Source organism: Natator depressus, chromosome 18 (genome assembly GCF_965152275.1).
Source record: "Natator depressus isolate rNatDep1 chromosome 18, rNatDep2.hap1, whole genome shotgun sequence".
Lineage (NCBI taxonomy): Eukaryota > Metazoa > Chordata > Testudines > Cheloniidae > Natator > Natator depressus.
In genome coordinates, this window is record NC_134251.1 from 17,136,057 (window position 1) to 17,157,584 (window position 21,528).

General features: G+C 38.6%; 1 protein-coding gene across 12 annotated transcripts in view; it reads right to left on the reverse strand.

Annotated features, from left to right (window-relative positions):
* The window catches only part of LOC141974291 (cyclin-dependent kinase 11B), a 37,985-nt gene that overhangs the window by 4,611 nt on the left and 11,846 nt on the right, over nt 1-21,528 (reverse strand). For 6 of the 12 annotated variants that reach the window (XM_074933883.1, XM_074933880.1, XM_074933877.1 and 3 more), the window contains 15 exons: nt 20,611-20,709; nt 20,327-20,491; nt 18,485-18,550; nt 17,498-17,673; nt 15,648-15,738; nt 12,443-12,564; nt 11,983-12,088; nt 10,672-10,793; nt 8,758-8,865; nt 7,526-7,642; nt 7,108-7,256; nt 5,334-5,523; nt 3,853-4,419; nt 2,268-2,332; nt 830-884 (listed from right to left, as the gene is read on the reverse strand). In XM_074933883.1, coding sequence (XP_074789984.1) covers nt 4,327-4,419; nt 5,334-5,523; nt 7,108-7,256; nt 7,526-7,642; nt 8,758-8,865; nt 10,672-10,793; nt 11,983-12,088; nt 12,443-12,564; nt 15,648-15,738; nt 17,498-17,673; nt 18,485-18,550; nt 20,327-20,491; nt 20,611-20,709 — 1,604 coding nt within the window. In that variant the 3' untranslated portion in view covers nt 830-884; nt 2,268-2,332; nt 3,853-4,326. Of the gene's footprint in view, nt 1-829; nt 885-2,267; nt 2,333-3,530; nt 4,420-5,333; nt 5,524-7,107; nt 7,257-7,525; nt 7,643-8,757; nt 8,866-10,671; nt 10,794-11,982; nt 12,089-12,442; nt 12,565-15,647; nt 15,739-17,497; nt 17,674-18,484; nt 18,551-20,326; nt 20,492-20,610; nt 20,710-21,528 lie in introns of all 12 variants that reach the window. The other 6 variants (XM_074933881.1, XM_074933878.1, XM_074933875.1 and 3 more) reach the window with 4 other exon arrangements.

Sequence of the window (21,528 nt, forward strand, 5' to 3'; positions counted from 1 at the left end):
ATGTGGAGTTTTACCCCTTTCTTGTAGGTAACAAAGATGGCAAATAAACCTACATCTAACACTAATCCCTGGCTCTGATGCATTTTCTTGCCATAAACTCTAAGAACGACTGTCCTGGCAGTTATATATCAGATCATGCTTGCGTGCATTTCAGGAAAGACAACACTATTAATTCAAAGGCTGGATGATAATCTAGTGAAGTTCAGCAGTTAAACATGGGGCAAGCAATAGGACAGGTGTGCGTGTTGAAAGATGTTTGCGCTAGACAGATAGGTACAATTGTAAACTGCCCTGTGGACAACTTATTTTGGAGTTGAGTTTAAACCCTTTCCAAAGTGACATGTACTAAACTATGAGAAGCTGATCTTATTCCAGAAAAAGTGTGTCCACAGAGGGATGTATAATCTCACTTTAAATCCACACCTTATAACAGTATAGCTAACTCTAGGAATACCTTTCTAATTCCACCATTTGCACCTGTGATGTGTCACTGCCTCATTGTGCCCAAGTACATCACAGAGACAATTTTTCCCCCAGCTGCTGAGAGACTCAGTAACTGGCTCAGACAATTTTTTTTAACATCCCCTATTCAGTTTAAGCATGGTGGAGCACAGGGAAATCATCATGCTTTATGATAAGGTTTTTTGTTTATTTACTCCCATTAACTGCTGCTGTAACTATGGTTCTTTCTAAAATTTCACGATTCATTTAACAACTACATGTGATGTTATGTCAATAAAATAGGCATCTTAAAGCTGCAGCAAACTCAAATTACAGAACCAGCTTTGTTCCATTAGTGTTACAACCAAAATGTTCTCAGGTTACTTACAGTGCTGTGGGATTAAAGTGAACTTCCATCTACCCAGACAGAGACAAGAAAAGATCTGAGGAGGGAAAAGGAAAAACAATACGTGTTTCTTTTTAGGGTCTGGGGGGTCAGTTTACAGCTAAATCTCACTTTCTGAGACTGCAGAGGCCCTACTGCATCAAATGTTTTGCTAAAAGTCCCTGCCTTGTCTCATGTTTGGGATTAATTGTAGCTCTTAGTTTCTCTTCCACCCATCACAGCGTGGATTTCAATCTCTCTATGGCCCAGCTCCCCATCTGTAATAGGTGGATAACATTTCCCCTGCCTAAGAGGGTTGTAAATTTATTAGTGTATGTGAGCTGCTCTGATAGTGTGTTACAGAAAGCCTATCAATAGAAACTCATGACACCCCTCCAGCCTTGCTTGTGGGCTAAGATCTGCTAACAGAGACCCCTGCTCCCAATGACATTTCACAGGGGTTCTGAGAGAGTGGATCCTGAAGGAGTAACAGCTGTGTGGTTTTGTTGGGGAGGGATGAGTATTTTGTTTATAGGCTTCCTGTAGAGCTAAAGTCTTCTGCTCAGCTGTTTTCCCACAGAGTCAGGCTGGCTGTTGCTCAGATGGATGGTGGAGGAGGGAATGCAGGAAGTGGCTTGCTTAGCAAAGGAGAGGATCTGCAAACCATCCAGCCCTGCCCTACTATCTCGATGCCATTCATACACCGGCTTTAACTAAACATGATGATTTCTCGAAGGGTAGAACAGGACTATGACAACAAACCTACTACATTTCTAGTCTTAGAATCATAGACTATCAGGGTTGGAAGGGACCTCAGGAGGTCATCAAGTCCAACCCCCCGCTGAAAGCAGGACCAATCTCCAATTTTTGCCCCAGATCCCTATATGGCCCCCTCAAGGATTGAACTCACAACCCTGGGTTTAGCAGGCCAATGCTCAAACCACTGAGCTATAGTCATTAATAGAATCTTTCTGGAAAAGCAAGATAAACACAAGCAAGCAAAACAAATTTAGAAATATTTCAGGCCTTCAAAGTGCAAACAAGTGCCAATCCAATTTTCCCCACAGTACAGGAAAATCAGATATTTAAAAGCCTTGTATTCCCATTCCTATCACCCAACTTTGATACTAAAAACACTTCACCATGGTGGAATTATAGTTAAATTTCACCTCTGCTGTTATAACATTTGATTACTCTATCCTCAAAGCGAACTTAGTTAACAACATTGCAAAATGTGCAGGCATTACAAAAGTCCTTCTATTTCTGCTCATGCTCAGAGTAGAATCTGCACATTGGCCTGTGTTGAAAGCTTATGGAAACACAACACCAGACTGAATTCAAATGCTTGAAAAGAGTGGTTCTGAACAAAGTGTTTTCAAAGTATTTTCTCATCATAGTTCAGTTTTACAGAGCTTAAGATTTAAAAACAAAATTTACCCACCTTAAAGGCTCAGCTTTAATATGGAAAACACTTGGCTAGTCACACCCAAAATGTATATGTAGGGCCTATAAAAAAAAAAAAAAAAATCAGAGTTACGGCTGGGAAAACATGATTAGCATTTCACTATTATTTCTATTTATTCGTACAAAATGGATTAACATAGGACTTGATTTTATCAAATTAATTTAGCTACTTTCTGAGGGTAGGGGAATAGAAAATAATCTTTTTTGTATGGACATGTCAAGCTAGGATCATACACAGTAAGCACTCCATATGGAAAAACAGACATTTTTGAATTAAAAGATTACGTGTTTTCTTTGCTTGTTTCATTAACCTGAGGCAGACCAACTGGAATGCTGCTCCACAGAGGCAAGTAGCAATATTCCCTTCCCCTGGAACATCTGGAATCACACACTTTTCAAAACCAGACAAAATTCCCATCTTAATCCAGCTAAGTTTGTTTTACTAAAAAAAATCTTTGTCTATAAATAATCCTCTCTTGCTGGGAATCAGACTTTTCTATGTGCAACGTCCATTGGTGGCTATAGCCGCTGTTGCCAAGGGAACGATACAAAAGTTATGATGCGCAAAGTTTACAGTGGCATGAGACACACAATATAAAGTCACATTTTTAATCCTTTATCAGCTATTGTGCAGGTCACTGCCAGATGTTCTCCTGCTCTGCAGTCTGAGAGATGGAGTCTGCTTTTCCATACATTAACAACTGCCACATGCTCACAATACAGTGTGATCTTGCCAAAATTTTTAGTCTTGTTACCTGTCTGCTTCTGAAATTTCAGAAGCAGACAGGTAACAAGACTAAAAATTTCCTTCCCCTCCCCACCCCCATTCACCACAAATTAGAAAGTTAGGCCTAAGAGAAAAATATTTGATACTTCTATTTTCCTCCAAGAATATTTTACTTTTAAAATTTACGACAATCTGTATATATAAAAATCCTGTTTCTAAGGCTCTGATCCAGCAAAGCACTTATTATGCTTAACTTTAAGCACATGAATAGTTGCACTGAAATAAATGGGACTACTCATATCATTCAAATTAAGCACTTTACTGGATTGGAGCCTAATTCTAATTGCATGAATGTCCAGCTTTTTATAGTATTCCTTTCTGACATCTCCGCTGAAAAGGACAGTTCAGTTATAAATTAGAAACACAAAAGAGTACAACATTTCAGGACAATTCCTATGGAAGGCTAGTCTATGTAGGTGTTGGAAGGTAGCACTGTAAATTCAGTACACCTACCTTTTCTTTTGGGGAAAAAAGGGGAGACATTAACAAAACTACCTATAGAAAATAATGATTTAAATCTTTTTGATTTATAAAAAGAATATTGCAGTTCTTGGTCTGCACCACAGCCATTGTGAATATATACATACAGTAGGTCAATCCATCAGAAACCACTTGGGGCTCTCAGAAAAGGTCAGTAAGTATTAAGCGCAGCACAACATGACGCTCTCCAAGGCACAGAATAGGAGAGACACATCAGAAATGCCTTTAGGGTTTCTTGCTCAAATAAGCAACTGAATTCAAACAGATAATAATCTTTACAAAAGAGCTTTTCTACCTGTGCTGACAATATGCTTCAATTTGTGTAAGCACAAATGGGGATGATGGAGAGAGAAAAATCTCTCTAAGTTTCCTCTCTAGAAGATTTAGTGCCACCACCATCCAAGTCTGGTGCAGGTGAAGAAAATGAAATCCTTCACACTGTTAAACAATTAAAAATGGATTTTAATTCTACAAATTTACAAGCAAAAAAATTTAAAAAAAAACCAAAAAAACAGTTCCGAGATTGTACTTCAAGTTTTCCTTTTTGAATTTTTGTAATGATCCTTGGCTTTTCGGATTAATTCATTCCAGTCCCCTGAATGAAATGCAGCAGTTATATTCCACACCCAGCAAGATGACATCTGGCTATTTCTGTGTAAAATACAGAGTCTTCCTGATGCGAAGAACAAAACTGGAGCACTTTGAAATCCATTCATCAACAGCATGGTTGAAGTCAAAGCTCTGTCTTTTTCCCCTCCTCATATTAAGTTTAAAACTTGAGGCTGAAGCCAGGTCCTGCTGCAGATGCTCCTTGATTTGTGGTAGTCAGGTGAAAACCTGTATCTTTCAGATCATCATCACCCTGTGAAAATGAATATATAATTCATGTGTTTATAAGTAAGAAACGTATGTCTCACTGTTCTAACACTACAATAAAAGCAAAGTGAACAATATTTATAAGATACAGGAAATACCATGTTAAATTTAATGGCCTCACCATTGAGCTCTAAGTGGAGTTTTATTCATGTTATTTAATCAACACCCGAGGGATATATTTCCAAAAGGACTTCATTATAATTTCCTATTTTGGATGCTTGTTTTTGAGTGCCTTTATCTCTGATCATGCAAAAACTATTCTGACTGCACGATCTGCATTGGTAAATCAGCATATTAGCCAACTGATCAAATACAGTTTGGGCACATCTGCCATTTGAGATTTTACACCCTCAAAATTATGGACATAGAAACTTACGTCAGTCTGTTCACAGGTGATCAAAAGTAGCTTGAGCACAACCAATAAAATGTATTGTCTAACATATGCTGGACTTGGGAAGGGAGAGAAGAAAGCTCTGAATGAGGAGTCTGAAGAGTACAATGAGATTTTGCAGCAGATTCAAATGGGTACGGCTTCTCAAGTCAAGCTTAGCACATAGGAAGCCCAGAAAAGGTACGAGCCTCACTTTTCTGGACTATTCCCCTGGCCCCAATATTGGAGGAAGCAGGGCAGCTTCCCCCTCTGCACAGTGGTGCCTGCAATGTACCAGGCATGGGACTTCAGTCTTCATTCAATATTAAAATGCCACCACACTTGCCACATTCACTTTTTAAGAACAATGAACTTGCTAGTAAGTCTAATGATTTCAAACCCAATAAGGTGATACAGTCCAGTCTATCAGTTTTCACAACAATAGCACCAGGAGATACAAGAAGGGACAGTAGGAGATTCTATGCTAGATTACCTCAAAATTTGGCTCTTTACCAATTTGGGAAACTTACCAATTGACTATACCCAAGTCCTCCCTCTGGAGGTCGTGGGCTTGTGCCGCGCTTAACTCTTTGTTGTTCACTTTTTGCTGGCCATGTTGGAAACATGGATGGGTCAATAGGAAGGGGAGTCTCTCGGAAATACTCATGCTTCAAACCATCTTCAGCAGTGATTCTTCTGCCTGGATAGTATGTCAAGAACCTGAAAATTATTCAAAGGGATGGAGTGGGACGGGGTTTAAAAAAAAAAAAAGCAGAGAAAAGGGGAAAAATTAGCTCAAAGGGGAAAAAAATATGCAGACATCCAGTTTAAGATATTCCCATTTTCTGAAAAAGGATTATTTTTAAAAGTAAATAAAAACTGGAACTTTACATTAAATTATTTTTCAGGGGTACCAACACCATACACACTCAGCACCACTAAAGTAAAAAATAACCCTTTTTGAAGATACATTTGTTGAGTTGCAGAGCATCAGGAAAAGCATCTGGATGAATGAGTAGTCAGATATAGCTTAGAAAGGATCTAAAGTGGTTCAATTAACACAATTTTATATGTTGCTTCACTCTGTAGTAAGGATGACTCTTACACAATTCTGTAATATAACCTGACCAGTCAATTTGTGGTCAACTATTTCAAGCACTTAACAGTACAAAAGGTTTGTCTCTATTTTGCCATATACCAAGCTTAGCAGAATATGACCATCATACTGCAAACATTTGGAACAAGAGAGAGAGAGAGATTGGTCCCTCTGACTTCAATAATATGTGTAAAGTTTAGCTTGTGCAGGACCAGGGCCTACATACATGCATCCTGCACTAACGATCTCTTCTAAGAGACAAACCCATCTTAACCTAAGTAATTGTGAGTTATACAGCACTGTACTGACAACCATCTTTACTAGGACAGACTTTGGCAGGTTACTTAAGGGATTCGAAGTAATATTGTTATACTCATTCCAAAGAAAAATAAGCAACAGCTGTTAGCATGTTTAGTGGCTAAACTGAGAGGACTGAAAATCCTTTTTTACAAAAGGATGGACACAGACTTTCCATAGAACCTGGTACCTGAATCTGTCCTTTCCAGGTACATACACATGGCATGAAATCTAGGAGAACTTTTTAGGGGAAAAAACTCCTCAAACCATTGCCAGCATCCTTTAAAAAAAAAAAAGAGAAGAAGAAGAAGAAGAAGGGCAGGGAGAGACAGGGAACAGAGGATCAGGGGTCTACAGATAGAACTAATTATGAAGACAACCAGAACAGCTGACTTAACAGAATTGACAAAATACAGATGACTATTTTTCCCCCTAGCTTTCCACTTTCCTCTTATGAATTCTAAGATCTGTTTCCTTTTCCTTTCCACCCCCTCCAGTTTAACTGTAACATTATGACTTCACTGTTGATATCAATGGCCATCAGTAAGCTGCAAGAGGGAAGACTCACAGGACAGGATAATTAAATGCAATATGAATGATCTAAACTACTACTTGGAAAACAAACATTATATTTTAGGACTCCAGTCCTTGGCTCTGCCAGCACAGTGGAGTAAAAAGAGGTGTTACATGTCAGGATTCAGGTTCACTAGAGGTAGCTATGTGCAGGCCAAGAATAGAATTTAGAGAGTTGATAATTCAAGAGACTTGAGATGCATCAGTCTCACCTTCCTGAGAAATTAAATTAACCAAAAAGAAAGCCATGCCTTGATGCAGGACTGTAGAAATTGTCCATAATTATAGATCTGTAATAAATGGGTTCTTCCACTATTCCAATAGAAATTTACACTTACTTGTTCATGAGATCAAAACCTGGATCAGAAAGGAGTGCCCCAAACCTCTTGCGTAAGTTGTTATAGGGATACTCTGTGAATGTCATCTTCTTTACAGCTGGCAGTTCATTGTACCCAGGCCAGATTTTCTCACTGGGGGTACCCAGGTCCTGCAAATCAAAATATTATCTTAGAAGAACATACACACCACAGTGCATCTTTCTTGTTCCTTCCACATATATGGATTTGATAAATATCAGAACACATAAAATAAAAGCACAATCTTTAACAACATATTGACCACATGTATATGCTGAACAACAGAAGGCTCTGTTATATCTATATCAGAGCTGGGAGGGGGTGTTAATTTGCTTACTATATCCTTCTAGAGCAGTGCTGGGCTACAACAATTATCAGTGACTCCAAGAGCATCAGATACCTTAAAAACTTTGTTAATCTGGTCAATTTCTGATTTTCCTGGAAACAGCGGTTTCTGAGTTAATAATTCTCCAAATATACAACCTACTGACCACATGTCTATTGCAGTGGAGTATTCCTGAAAATAGATAAAATGTACAAATTACAGGAGGAATTACTTTACAAGACACAGTTTGCCAACCAACTCAATGATGCTTTGACTACTTAGGTCACTGTACATTATAATTATTTCACTGCATGTGAACCATGCATATTCTCCAGTTAAAGTTACTATGGATGATAAAATAGTTACTTATTATACACAGAAACATTACATACTGAAATGTGACACTCACGAAAATGTCACCCCTTTTCTCTCACCCCATGTTGAGAATCATTCCCATCACAACTAGCAGGGAGTCCTAGCCACTGCCCTATCATACATTAGCACTGTGTTCTGCATTTGACCCCTCTGCCCCAAGAATACTCTCAGTTTAAGGGGCAAAAATCTGACCACAACAGTAGAACTCTCTTCCTAAACAAAAGTAGTCTTTTCACCTGTAACAGCCTGACATATTGCACAGCCCCTGATTAATAAGAGAGGATGAAAATCTTGGACCCAGAGCATAGGTTCTCTCTAACTCTTACACCATCTACTTTTGTGATTCTTGCAGTGGTTTTTCTCCCAACCCACATTCTACTAATCAGACCACCAGCTAGAGTTTCATAAAGGCCTCTTCCAAGTCTGCAGTATGGATCAGCTAAACAGCGGGTGGACATCGTGATCGAAGTGCTGCCAAATGCTTTGCTTTGCTGTTTAAAGCAGTGCATCAAGCTTCCACACGTTGTAGAGAATGGGAGTAAGATGCCCCACCCCCACTGTCCCCTCTCCATCTCCAAAAATCAAGCAATCCAGTTCCCTGTATGGCACTGATGAACATCACCAGTCTCTAACAGTAAAACCCTGGTAGTTCGCTCCTATTAATATTCCAAAGAAGAACAGTTACACCCATCCACCTCCCTTCGGAAGCATGTAACCTTTTCAGCTTATGGGAAACCAAGTAAAATTTTCTCCACTAAATTAGCAATTACAGTATGGTTTCGGCTCCACATTTTTCCATCTCTAAATCTACTATGAAAAATCATCCATGCATACTTTGTATGTCAACTGCAAAATAAATAAGGAGAAAAAAATCAAGAAGCTATTAAGACTAATTGCCATCTTAGTTCACAGATAGACAGGACAAAACATACCTTGGCGCCAAGTAACAGCTCTGGTGCCCTGTACCATAGTGTCACAACTACTGGGGTATAAGGCTTCAGAGGTGACCCATACTCTCGGGCCAGTCCAAAATCTCCAACCTGAATGAGAATGGATCATCATTAGCACTATCCACTAAAAAGCGCACAGTAGAAGCTGGTGTCATCTACAATGCCAGTGTGCATTGTGCAGTCATTTTCCTCCACCCTCACTCCCTTAAAAAAAGTTAAGTTTGCAAGGAATTAGCAGAATAAACCACTGATTTAAGTTAGTCTTGTAAAATTCTGCTTGCTCACTCATCCAAGACGAGTAATTTATTTTGACTGGTAAGGCAAATATAATTTGGTTTTTTTCCATTACTGACCATCATGGCAAAGGTCTAGTAGATTTTCTCCCTAGGCTGGTAAATTTTCATGGCAGAAAAAAAAGATATTAGATGGTGCTAATTGCAATCACATAACAAACAGCAACATTTCATACAGTGTGAAAAAGAGCTGTCTTCTTTAGGAAAGGACACAGTATAGACTGCACACTACATTAATACCCTAAGGTTTCTGAATAATAGTAACTTTGTAATTTTGCCTCTGGATATTAAAGCTGTGAAACTGCGGAAGACTGTTATAGCCTGATCCTACTTGTTACATACCCTTCCAGTATTTTTTTAAAATAAATTAAATATGTATAATCTGTCCCCAAGCATGAATACTCACCTTTTAATGTTATTTCCTTCAACGGGAAGAAAAATATTACAATTTAGAACTTATACAAGTACTTTTCAATTAATGTATTAAGTCTTACAATATCCTTGGGAGTTAAAAAAAGTGTTATCCCTATTTTACAGATGGAGAAATTGAGGCACAGAGACTACACAACTTATTTAAGGTCACACATGTAGTAAGAAGAGGGCCTGAAACATAAGGTCTTGTATTAGAGGCCTGAGGCCTGGGTTAAGGTAGTTAAAACCTTGCTGATATGAAGCAAAGTCAAGTAATGAGCAAGAAGCAGGCCCTACTCACAGAATTTGGCAAGCATAGGGCTGATATTGCAAAAACACATACTCCTAAGAGGTGCTAGGCACAAAACACTCACGTAAACACATTCCAGAAGGGTGGTACCAGAACACCCCGATAACCACACTCCCCAAAGATAACAGGAACATGCGGACCGATCTTAAGGATAGGGTCAGGATGACAGCATGATGAATAGAGATGTTTTGATCGAACCAACAGGTACAAGGCAATGCGTGGCGCCCTAATACATCAGAGGATGATGCGTAACTTGTTTGTATTGGTGTCTAAAGATGTATCTCAGAGGAAATGTCTTTGTCTGGCCTAGGAGATAGTGGAAAATCCCACCACTAACTGAGCCGGTCCATTGTCACGAGCATACACGAGTATACCTGTAACCATTGAGCTGGGGCATTAGCACCGTGCTTTGTCGGCAATAAACCTGACCAAGCACCTTTGCTACGAACCAAGTCTGTGGATTTATTGGGTGGTTCACTCGAGGTCTGATGTGCCAGCTGTCTGCGCAGAGCTTGGAGAACACACGGGAGAACACGCACATGGCCAAATATCTGACAACAAACACATATGGTCTATAGCACAGCTGGGAAAAGAACCCTGATCTGGCTCCTAGTTATGTTGTTATAAAAACAAGACAGTATTTCCCTTGACCACTAAACCCTGTTTGTTTATTAGTCATATCCTAGCATAAATCGTACAACCATGACAGGGCAGTCTTTGTATCTAATGGAAAATTTTTATTCTATTTTGCAACAGTAGGTTTTCTTGCATGCTACAGCTGCAAGAATGGAAATGCAACACACTATCCAGATATTAACTGCTATGATGCAATGAAGTTCAAGGCCTTTAAAAAAACAAAACAAACACACACTGGATCCTTACTTTTAAAATGCCTTTATGACTCAGCAGCAGGTTGGAGGTCTTCAAGTCCCGATGAAGTATCCAGTTGTCATGAAGGTGCTTGACTCCACGCAATAACTGAATCATCAAAGTTTTCACTTCACCTGGAAGGATGAAAGAAAGAACCTTGTGTGTTCAGTTGAAAGATGAAGTCTACTAGTACTATGCTTTTTGAAATAGTTAAATCAAGAGCATAGAACAAAACATACATAACCAAAAAAAGTACTAGTTATGCCTTTAATTATTAAAAAAGAACCAACAAGTTTACAGGATTAAGGGGAAGAAAGCAGGGGCCTTTATCAATATGGACCAAATCCTGATCCCACTGAAGTCAATTCAAAACTCACAATGACATAAATGGTATCAAGATTTGGCTACAGAATTTTAGCACAAGATAGTGAATGAAATGTGTTCAGTTTAGTGTTTTCAGCACAGCCCATGCAGAACAGGCATTTCTCACAATGCCTAGGTGACTGTCAAACAAATCAGATAACGCTAACATGTGCCTAAGTTAGCAGAGACAATGGAACTGCTCTTCAAGGGAACAGAGTAATTCTTCCAGGAGCATCTGAGGAAGCTCACACTGCAGCACATTCAGATGGGAGGAATATGGTGCAGTTCTGGGTACAATTAGTTAAATCCCCAAATATTTCATTTTTCAGGGACTAATCTTGTTGCATAAAGTTAAGAGAAGGAAGTCTTGAATACCTGTGTTTCCAGCTTTCCCATGACACCTAATATTTGAAGTGAACTAACTAACTAAATCAAGTAAACCTGCAACCCTAATTAATCAATCAAGGAAACTTCCCCATCAGTTTATATATTTGCTTCATCATCATCCATCATCATATATGTTGCAGTAGCATCCAAAGGCCCTGAGCATCATCAAGGCCACATCATGCTAAGGGCTGCATATATAAACAAAACATAGGCTGGAATTTTCAAAAGAGCCTAAGGGAGTTGACTACCCTATTGAAACTGAATGGGAATTGGGTACCACACTCCCCATAGGCTCTTTGCGAATCCAAACCATAGATTCTTGGGAGACGCTTGTATATTATAGTGATGGTCACTGATCTAAGCTTCTAAATAGAGAGGCTAGACAGACAGGTAGAAAGATGAAACAGTCCCTGTTCCAAAGAGCTTTCACAAACAGTTCCATCTTAATGATATATTCTGTCACGCACTAAGCCAAAAATGTGTCAGTATAATTCAGGGACATATTATATTGATGTTCTTGTAATTCACATGATTTTAGCTTGGAAAGTTAAAGGATGCTAGGAAATACAGTACCTGGTAAAAATGGCTGTTTCATGGTTTCCATCAGACTTTTGAGGTCATGTTCTACATAATTCATTACGATATAGATTTTATCCATATTACTGCCCACAACAATTTCCTAAGAACAAATACAGCATATTATCAAGGAAACCAAGCAATATTTATAAGTGGTTAAGGATGACTGGCAGGAATGTATTAGCAGGTAAAAAAAGGGACATCAAATTTATAAAATTCACAGGAAATGTATGACACTGAAGTGTTTAGACAAGTTCATTTTTTATAGTTTCAAACAGATTTTATAGACAAAAATGAGCTATTTGATTATACAAGGCACACAACTGCAAACTGAAAGAAACAAGCTCTAATGAGCAAATACTGTACTTAAATCAGACCATTATAGGGCATTTTAACAGTCAAAGATAACACTTCAAGAACAAAATTAATGTTAATATAAAAGTATTGGTGGTCTTACTCTAACAGTGACTATATTTGGGTGCTGTGCTTTCAGAATGGTGTTTATTTCTCTTAGAGAGGTAATGGGAAAGCCTTCTTTTTCCTTTTCCATTTTCAGTCGCTTCAGAGCCACAATTTCATCTACAAAGAAAATAATATCTTAAATACAGAACCCAAATTAAATATCTAATCAAAGACAGGTTAAGAGGACACTTACAGCACAGTAAATATTTTACTATCTTTTTCAAAGGAAGTCCTTATCCAGGCATTATATTAGCTTGTGTGTTAAAGACTGGACTAGACTGAGGTCATGGATAAGAATAAAACCCAAAGCAATTTTTTCCCCTCACATCATTTCCTAGGATTGCTGATTATAGGTTTTATTATAGTTTAATAAAATACAAATGGAAAGAGAACAAACAAAACTACTACTGTACTATATGATTTGCCTCTCATACAAACATGGACTTAATTTGCTGGAAGGAAAGAAATGCATCTTGGGTTAAATTCACCCCTATGAAGAAGGCCAGCACCACTTAAAGCCTCAGAATATTAGTGTGAATTATCTGCATTGTGCTAGCACTTACGGGTTCAAATCTGGGGTCAGGACCCCATTGTGCTAAGCACTGTAAAACATACCAAAAAAGGCAGTCTCTGTCCCAAAGAGCTCACAGTGTAAAAGTAATACAGGATTTAAATGAGGAATAGGCTTTATGCTAGTCCCAGCAGAGGTGAATTTTTCCTCTTATGAATTAATTCTACATGGTAAGAATATAAAATTAACAGTTAAAATGTGAATCATTAGATATTAAAGTACCCCTATTTATTATATATGTCAATTACAGCGATCAAAGATATCTTTGGCATGTTGCAGTGGTGACTTGCATAGACCCGGAAGTGAGTGAGCACTTACAGTCAAGCAGTCAATGGTACCTCTCCTTTTGTAAACCATTTCAGAGAGTAATGTTAATGTCAGCCTCAGAGGAAGGCTACATGCCAGGTAGGCTAGAGAAGGAAGTGGCCACTGCAGCTATATAATACAAGCAATGAATTGAAAGAAAATAATACTTTCCATTTGTATAATTCCTTTTCAGAGAGGATTTTAAAACACTTAAAAAAACCAATGAATTCTCACTCTATATCCCTGTAAGGATGGTATTACTCCAAACTTGTAGATGGAGGAATTGAAAGTTTAAGTTACAGCAAGTGAGTGTTAGAACTGGGAACAACCATAAGTCCTGTCTCCAAGTCTTCTGATCTAAATATCAGAGCAAACTTCCTCTTAACAAATCGCTCGTTTTGCTCAACACGATAAAAGTTTACAAATGACAGGGTTTGTTTTTTACCGCCTGTCAGATATATAAATTTAAAATTTATATGTGTTAAAATATATCTATATATGAGCCTTCTGGTGAAAACAGCCAGCTTGCAGGAAAGTAACGTATTATTTGTGACAGCAGCAGTAGGGGGAATCATATCAGAGATGATAAAACAGTTTGCATCTCGCTGTGTCAGCTGCTGTACACAATGAAAAGAAGAAGTGATGCAGTACTAATACTACATATGTTATTACAATGTTAAATTAGATCCTTCTTCCAGTTGATAAATCACTAAAAAAAAAGGGGGGGGGTGCAAATTAGCTCACATTTGGCTTTTGCACTACTGGTATCAAATGGGATAACTTTTCAGCAGGACAGCTACCACCAGAAGCAAGTTCAAAAACCTGGATTTATTTATTAAGTTTTCAAATACACACCACAGTTTATACCTGGTAAGAAGTGTTTCTCAGCATGTGAGCTTTTTAACTACTAATTAAAACAACTTTAGTTTCCTTCAAACAAGAATTAAAGATGGACTTCAAAGCAAACAATAAAAGTGAGCTAACCACAAATTTCTGTAAAGAATGCCCACCACACACAAACCACTTCTTTTATAAAACCATTTAAATCATTTTCCATACCTATAATGACACCTATTGGTGTGTCTACATCTAATCAATTGGCAGATCACCCTGCTATGCTCAACTAAATCTAGTAGCTCGGAAGCAGGAAATCTCTACCTATAGGGCTAAAAATCCAACTTTTGTTAACAATTTCTATATGACTATGTCTAATAAAAAGACACAATATCTTTAAAAGAATCGTATTTCAAATGCACACCACACTGAGGGGAAGGAGTCATTCATAATAAAGAGCAATAGTAGCTAAAAATAATATTTTAAACAGTCTTTTCTTTTCAGTGGAGGATTTAGAAAATGATTTTGCCTTAGACCATAACTCTACAATGGTTAACATAATCAAATCCAAGAATAGAGTAGGTTAAAGCACACACTTATCCAGCTATTCTCCCACTTCATTATATCAGAACATTTGATACAAGAAGAGATAGATTGGTCTTGTGGTTAAAGATCAGGACTGAGAGCTAAGAAATGTGGGTTATGTTTCCAGCTCTACTGCAGACTTCCTGTTATGTTCCTTACAGAGTTATTGTATGGCTTAATTCTTTCACATTTTTTCAACACTTTTAGGTCCTGGGATAAAAGACTCTACAGAAATGCAAAGTATTATTACATTAAGTTTGCACAATGTTTATACTTAACTTCAAATTTACCTTCTACAAAAGACTCAGTAACTATTTTCCTATATTGAATGACACCCTCCTCAGAGTTCAGAGCTTAGTGCAGATCCCATGCCAAGCACAAGTTCTTAACATGACAGCATGACATCCAACTTTGGACTCCTTCTGTTTAACACTGTATACGGCATCACCCACTGTACAAGTACTGTTGTTACATTTCATTCATATTGTTACCATCGTCTTAATGTTTAAATTGTCCACTGCACTAACACTGGCATGTAATATCATGTTGATAGTAATGCGGAAGGTTAATATTGTTTTGAAGAAAAAAGACCTCCAGAAGAATTTCAGCACCCACAGTACAAAACAGGGAGAGCACAAAGTGATTATGTTGCATGCAAGAGAATATTCAAAATAATTAGTAACTTCAAGCACAGGTGTTTGTTTTCCAAACTGCAGATCCCTAAAACATACAGCTTCCCTGTAGATCACCAAGAGGTGTAGCCCTAAGATGGGTCACTTACGGTTTTTTAATATTACGTAACACTTTGCCCTTAATGCTTAATAAGTGTTGTGAAAAAATTATGAGTCCACTTAATGAAACCAACATTTTTAGCACTGTTTTAAACAGGCACACTTGTACCAACCAGTTTTTTTGTCTTTTGCCCTGTATACCACACCATATGTTCCTTCTTCAATCCTGTTCAAACACTGAAATTCCTCCACACTACGACATCCCTGAGAAAACAAACAGAAAATTAGTCTTTTTAAAGACATATAAGACATAGTATGGCTGACTTTATATGAACAGTTTGTTATCCCAGAAGAATATAAAATAGATCTATGCCCAGGAAAACTATATTTTGTTCCAAAGCATTTTTACCTAGTACTCTAAGAAAGTGTCCTCTCAGGAACAAAAACTATGTTTAAAAAAGATTAAAATACTCCACCTCAATAGCTCCTAAGCCTCATTCATTTCTACAGATGCTGAAGAAATGAGGATTTCAGTCTCAGCAGCAGAGGAACTAGCTCCACACCTTAGACTGATGTGTCTCAGGCAGACCAATGAGCTGCATTTGGATTCCCTAAGCATATGCTGATCCTAGCCATTGACAGCAAAAAGAGATAGGATCACATCAATCTTGACTGTCTAGATCAGTGTTTCTCAACAACCAGCCCGGCACTGATCCCTGAGATCCACCTGACACAGTTTAGGAAGGCAGCAAGCCGGTCCCCGGTATCAAAAAGGCTGAGAACACAGATATAGATACTTCCTCTTGTTAAAATAAAGGTGGCATAATATACATATTAAATACACAAATTACTTCCCATTTTACTTTAGTGTAAATGTAAAAGTAAAACATGCAAAGATCTATCTAGAGCAAATGCTCAGTTATACATAATACAGGTGTGTCTCTCAGTATTCTGCATCTATATTAGTTCATATATTGCTGCACTAGCACACAACATTGCAATACTGATCTGAGGAGGAGGTCTATCTAGTCCACTATTCTGTGCCTGGAAGTGGCTAGTACAAGTTGCTTCAGAGAAAGGTGCTTACACACACACACAAAAAACCACATAAAGAACTGTCCACGGGGAAGTTTTTTCCTGAATCTCAATCAGTTGGAGCTTTTGTTTATGCCCTGAAGCATGAGTTTATATTTCTTACACTTTTTTATTCTTTCTCATTATCCATATAAATGCTCAGTCCTTTTTTTTAATCCTATTAAACTGTTGCCTTTATGGATATCTTCTGGGAATGAGTTCCATGGGCTAAATAGGTGTTGTGTACAAATATTTCCTTTCATCTGTTTTAAATGTATTGTCTTTCAGTTTCATTGAACATTCTTTTTCTATTATGTGAAAAAAAGCAGGAATGACAAACTATTTGTTTTATAAGCTTTTGGGGGCAAGGGCTGTCTTTTTTCTGCACTTGTACGGTGCTGAGCACCTTGAGATTCAGGTCCGTGACTAGGGTTCCTACGTGCTATGATAACAAACAACAACTTATTTTGCTCACCTTCTCAGTTCCCTGCTTATTCATCTCCTCTATAAACTAAAAACTTTTCACTCTCCTCATAGGGACATCTTTCCATTCCAATAAACATTTATATTACTTGTGAACCTGCCTATACCTGCAGTAACTATTTTCAGATGGGGTCACCAGAATATCACAATATCCCAATGTATTATATCCTTTTTAAAAACTAAAGGTTTTAACTTGTTTTCACACACAACTTTTAAAAATATTGTATGTGAATATTTGATTGATGGAATATATGCCTGGGCTCACTTGACACCACAAGATGCTTTTGGTTGACCCCACCACGGTTTATGCACATAATGAATCTGACATTGGGCAAATGCACTGGACAATATGACATAATACTGTTTTATATCCAAGATGCTCTTGAGAGTACATATATCATTTTATGTCACTATTCATGGAAATCCCATCTAAGACATTCTGGAGCACTTGTGAAATGATCCTCACCTGCAGCGCAGGAAGGTACTTGGGTAGCTCTTGTTTCAACTCAATGGGTGATGAAGCTGGAGAATCAGGAACATAATCTCCTTCTGATATTGCATTGGAATGTGGGGTCCCCTCCCCCACTTCCTCCTCTTCTCCTTCACTTCCTGCTGAATCTCGATCAAACCTTGACTCTGTAACTTTAAAATTTAGAATCAGTCGTGGAAACAGGCAGCTATTTGGGATGTTTGAATTAGTTTTAGACAAACTAGTGAGGGAATAAAATTGTGATCATAAAACTGAGATACTAAAGAGCGTGGCACGCAATTTGAGTGTCCTGTTAAGAGATGACAAGGAAGGTATTTAAAGAAGCATGATTCTTTTTTCTATGTTTGGGGAGTATTTCATGAGGTTCGGGTATAGTTCCTTGAATACATTTTCAGGGTTAAATATTGCACGCTATAAAAACTAAACCAGTATATGAACAGTATGCAAAGACTGATTCAACTTTAATCTGACACATCATATAGTGCAATTCTGAGTACCAAGAGGATGGGCCCGATTCAAAATCACAGCTAGAACATTAGGTAAGTTCAGATCCAGATCCAAGCTTCTCTGACTCTTACAATAGGCCAACAAAAAGCCCTTGGATCAGAACTCTCACCCAGACTTTGGGGAAGTTCTGATCCAGGGTGTGTCTACTCTTGAGTACAGATGACCCACAGTACCAAATGGTGTGGTGGATTATAATACTGATGAAAATCCACTAGCAAGTTGATTTAAAAAAGCCATGCTCATTTTATGCAAGATTTCAACTTAGACCTGCAGAAGTAATATCCACCCCCATCCACCAACAGGATTTCTTATACAAGCCTACTTTTCATAATCAAGTCCTGGTAGGCTTGAACATCTTGAAACCCTTTCACATTCTAGACAGTGCATTAAAATCCATAGTTCATGAAAAAGAAAAGGAAAAAACTGCTACAGCTAAAGCCAATGTTTGCATCTTACCAACTGGAATGTGATTTCCATTCTCTCGCTCTTCTTCTTCACTCATTTCTTCTTCACTCACCTCTTCTAAAAAACAGAATGCAGTCCAACAGAAAAAGCTTAATATCGTTCTGATTTCATGTACATAGATGCTTAATACAGTGAAATAGCAATACAAGTGTTACAGAGTAATGCAGAGGTCCCCAAACTGTGGGATGCGCCCCCCCCCAGGGGGGCATGGAGTAAAGTTCGAGGGGGGTGCAGCAGACCCAGGCCAGCCCCCATGGGGGGTGGGGAGGGAGAGCCACCCAGTCCCACCCCTAGCTGTGCTCTGGCCCCGCCCCCAGCCACAGCTCCTGGCCTCACGCTTGGCCATGTTCCCAGCCTCACGCTTGGCCATGTTCCCAGCCTCAGCGCGGCTCTGCACCCAGCTGCAGGTCCGGCTGCAGTGCTGCTCCTGGCCCCACCCCCAGCCTTGGCCCTGGGCCTGGGCCCCAGCTCCATTCTTGGCTCGAGGCCAAGACTGGGGGTCAGGGCTGGGAATGGAGCCACACGCAGCCATGGGTGCAGCTGCCAGCCCCCGCCGCAGCCCAGCTGCGGCTCTGCTCCTGGTCCCGGACCCACCTGCAGCTGTGGCTCCAGCCTTGGCCCCCTTACTCCTCTCCACATTCCCGCCCTCCCAAGCCATGGCCCTGCCCCCAGTTCAGGGGGGAGGGTGAGGACCACAATCCTCAAAAGTTTGGCGACCACTGGAGTAATGCCATTTCAGCAGTTTTACAGGTCCTGCTCACTATCTACTGTTAGTAATCCAGTACCTCTGTTTCACTTGATAGGCAGAGTTTCTCTGACTGACACAGAGCTGAACTACATTAAGTGAGCCTCGAAACAGGAAAACACTAACATTGGTGGCTGCTGTTTCTGCTTATTTTCTTCAATTTTACATTATAAGCTTATAATGTAGCTTTGAAAATAGGTTTTAAAAACCCTTGACTTTTGGTGAAAATGTGGTGCATGAAGAAATTTCATATCTATATCTATATATCTGCTATTTGTGCCCTAAAATGGAAGTTTTGGAAACAAATATGCAAGCAAGTTAAAGTGCTACTGACTGTGATTTAGGGCTCTATTGTGAGGACTCCCACAAGAAAATCAATGACACCTGAAACAAATGATTTATAGCCCCATGATTAGTGACAGTCAGAAGTTATGTTGCAGTCACAGGAAGGAAGAAAGTTAGTCCAGTGACATCAGCTTAGCTTAAAAATTTAGAAATTATTGGTGACAGAAAAATTCAAATAACTCTTAGAAAACTTCTTAAAATTTGGTGGTTACTTTTCACTGATTTAATAGAAAAACATCCAGCAGTCAGGCCCACATTGTTGTGCTCATTTTTTGTTTACTAATTAATGACACACAGATAGCAATTACTAGATTTGCTTAGTTAATTTCTTTTGTATTATTTCCATTTGTTCTTTCAAAAATGAAAAAAATCTAATAAAATTTAAAGCGGAAAATAATTAGAGATGGTAGAGACTTCTCTAGTCCATCCCACAGGCTAGTATAAGACTGTTCCCTATAGAACATTTGCTAGTGTCCAACATGGTTTTAAAATTACTCAAATGATGAGGCTTTCAACACCTCTCTTATAAAGATAAAAATATCACCGGAACTGTCCATCTTGGCTTCTTAGATTGATAACTTGAATATACCATCATACAGAAAGGCTAATATATTACTTGTCCTCAGAAGTTTTAGGTTTCTATCTTATCTGTGACCAAGGAAAAAAAGAAAGTGGGCAACGTAAAACTGTAAGCACAGAAGTGCTTTGGGTGAGCATTTTTGTGGTCATGTTTTACCACTTACCAGCTGACTGTTCAGACACTTCCTCAGAATTGCTTCCTGTCTCCTCTTCCTCCTCCTCCTCCTCCTCTTCCTCCTCCTCCTCCTCTTCTTCCTCCTCCTCCTCCTCCTCTTCCGATTCTCCACTGCTAGATTCCTCCTCCTCTTCCTCTGAACCAGATCCAGATTCTGTCAGGGGATAAGCAGAGAACACAAAAGTAACTAGGTGCACCCTCATGTGAAGGATCTTCTCATAAATATGATTATTTCCTAGGGTAAATTCTATGTATTTGATTGTGTGTAATTACCTCCTGACGAAGACTCTGCTGAGCTAGTTTTTCTCTCACTGTCACTGATGTCTTGCAAATCCGAAAGCAGGTCTCTTTCTTCTGTTTTCTCCTCTTTTACTGAGAAGCAAAAAAACAGACCAGTTTCTAAGCATTACCTCTACTTTATCAAGTGCTGAACACACAAGAACCCTAGATTTTCTTCTTCTTTAATCCCTTGCCACATATTTCAGTCATGTCCAGCAGAATGTACCTGCTGGGCTATTGAATGTACTTGGTATAGCGTCACATACTGTTGATTTCAATGATACGCAACTTTAAGAACTGCAGTGCAGCAGAATCAACAGTGGAAGAGTTGAACTGTATTTCAGACTTTTTTTTTTTTTTTTTTTTTTAAAGTGCACTGAGTTATTAATAAACCCCACTACATGAATTGTGAGGAACGCACAATTTGGTAATTAATTCTGTAAATAAAGTACCCTTAGAGCACAATTTCACAAATACAAACACAAAGATCAGCACCACTTCTGACTATTCACAGTAACATGTTCAGTGACTACAATCATTTTTCAGGTTTACAACAAAATAAAAACACAACTGAACTTTAACCAGAGGATGTGGTTATTTCAATTCCTGAATATTTTCTGTTAATAATCAGAGTCTCTAAGAATGTGGAAACCCAAAGAGCTATTTTTATGGCTTGGGAGCCAAACTGAACTTTCCAAGCCGGAATATTACCTGAAGTGTTTTCTTTCTTGTACAGGATGAGAATCGTAGTAATATTTAAACTATACTGCAGTTTCTGTAGAGTCGAATTAAGCTTAATAAGCTTAATTATTCAATGGTTAGCTCCTTTCTCCTCTAAGAGTATTCAAGGGGATAATACAAATGGTGGCTTTTTAGTTTGGGAGGGAATTAAGATACAAATGTAAGAAAAAG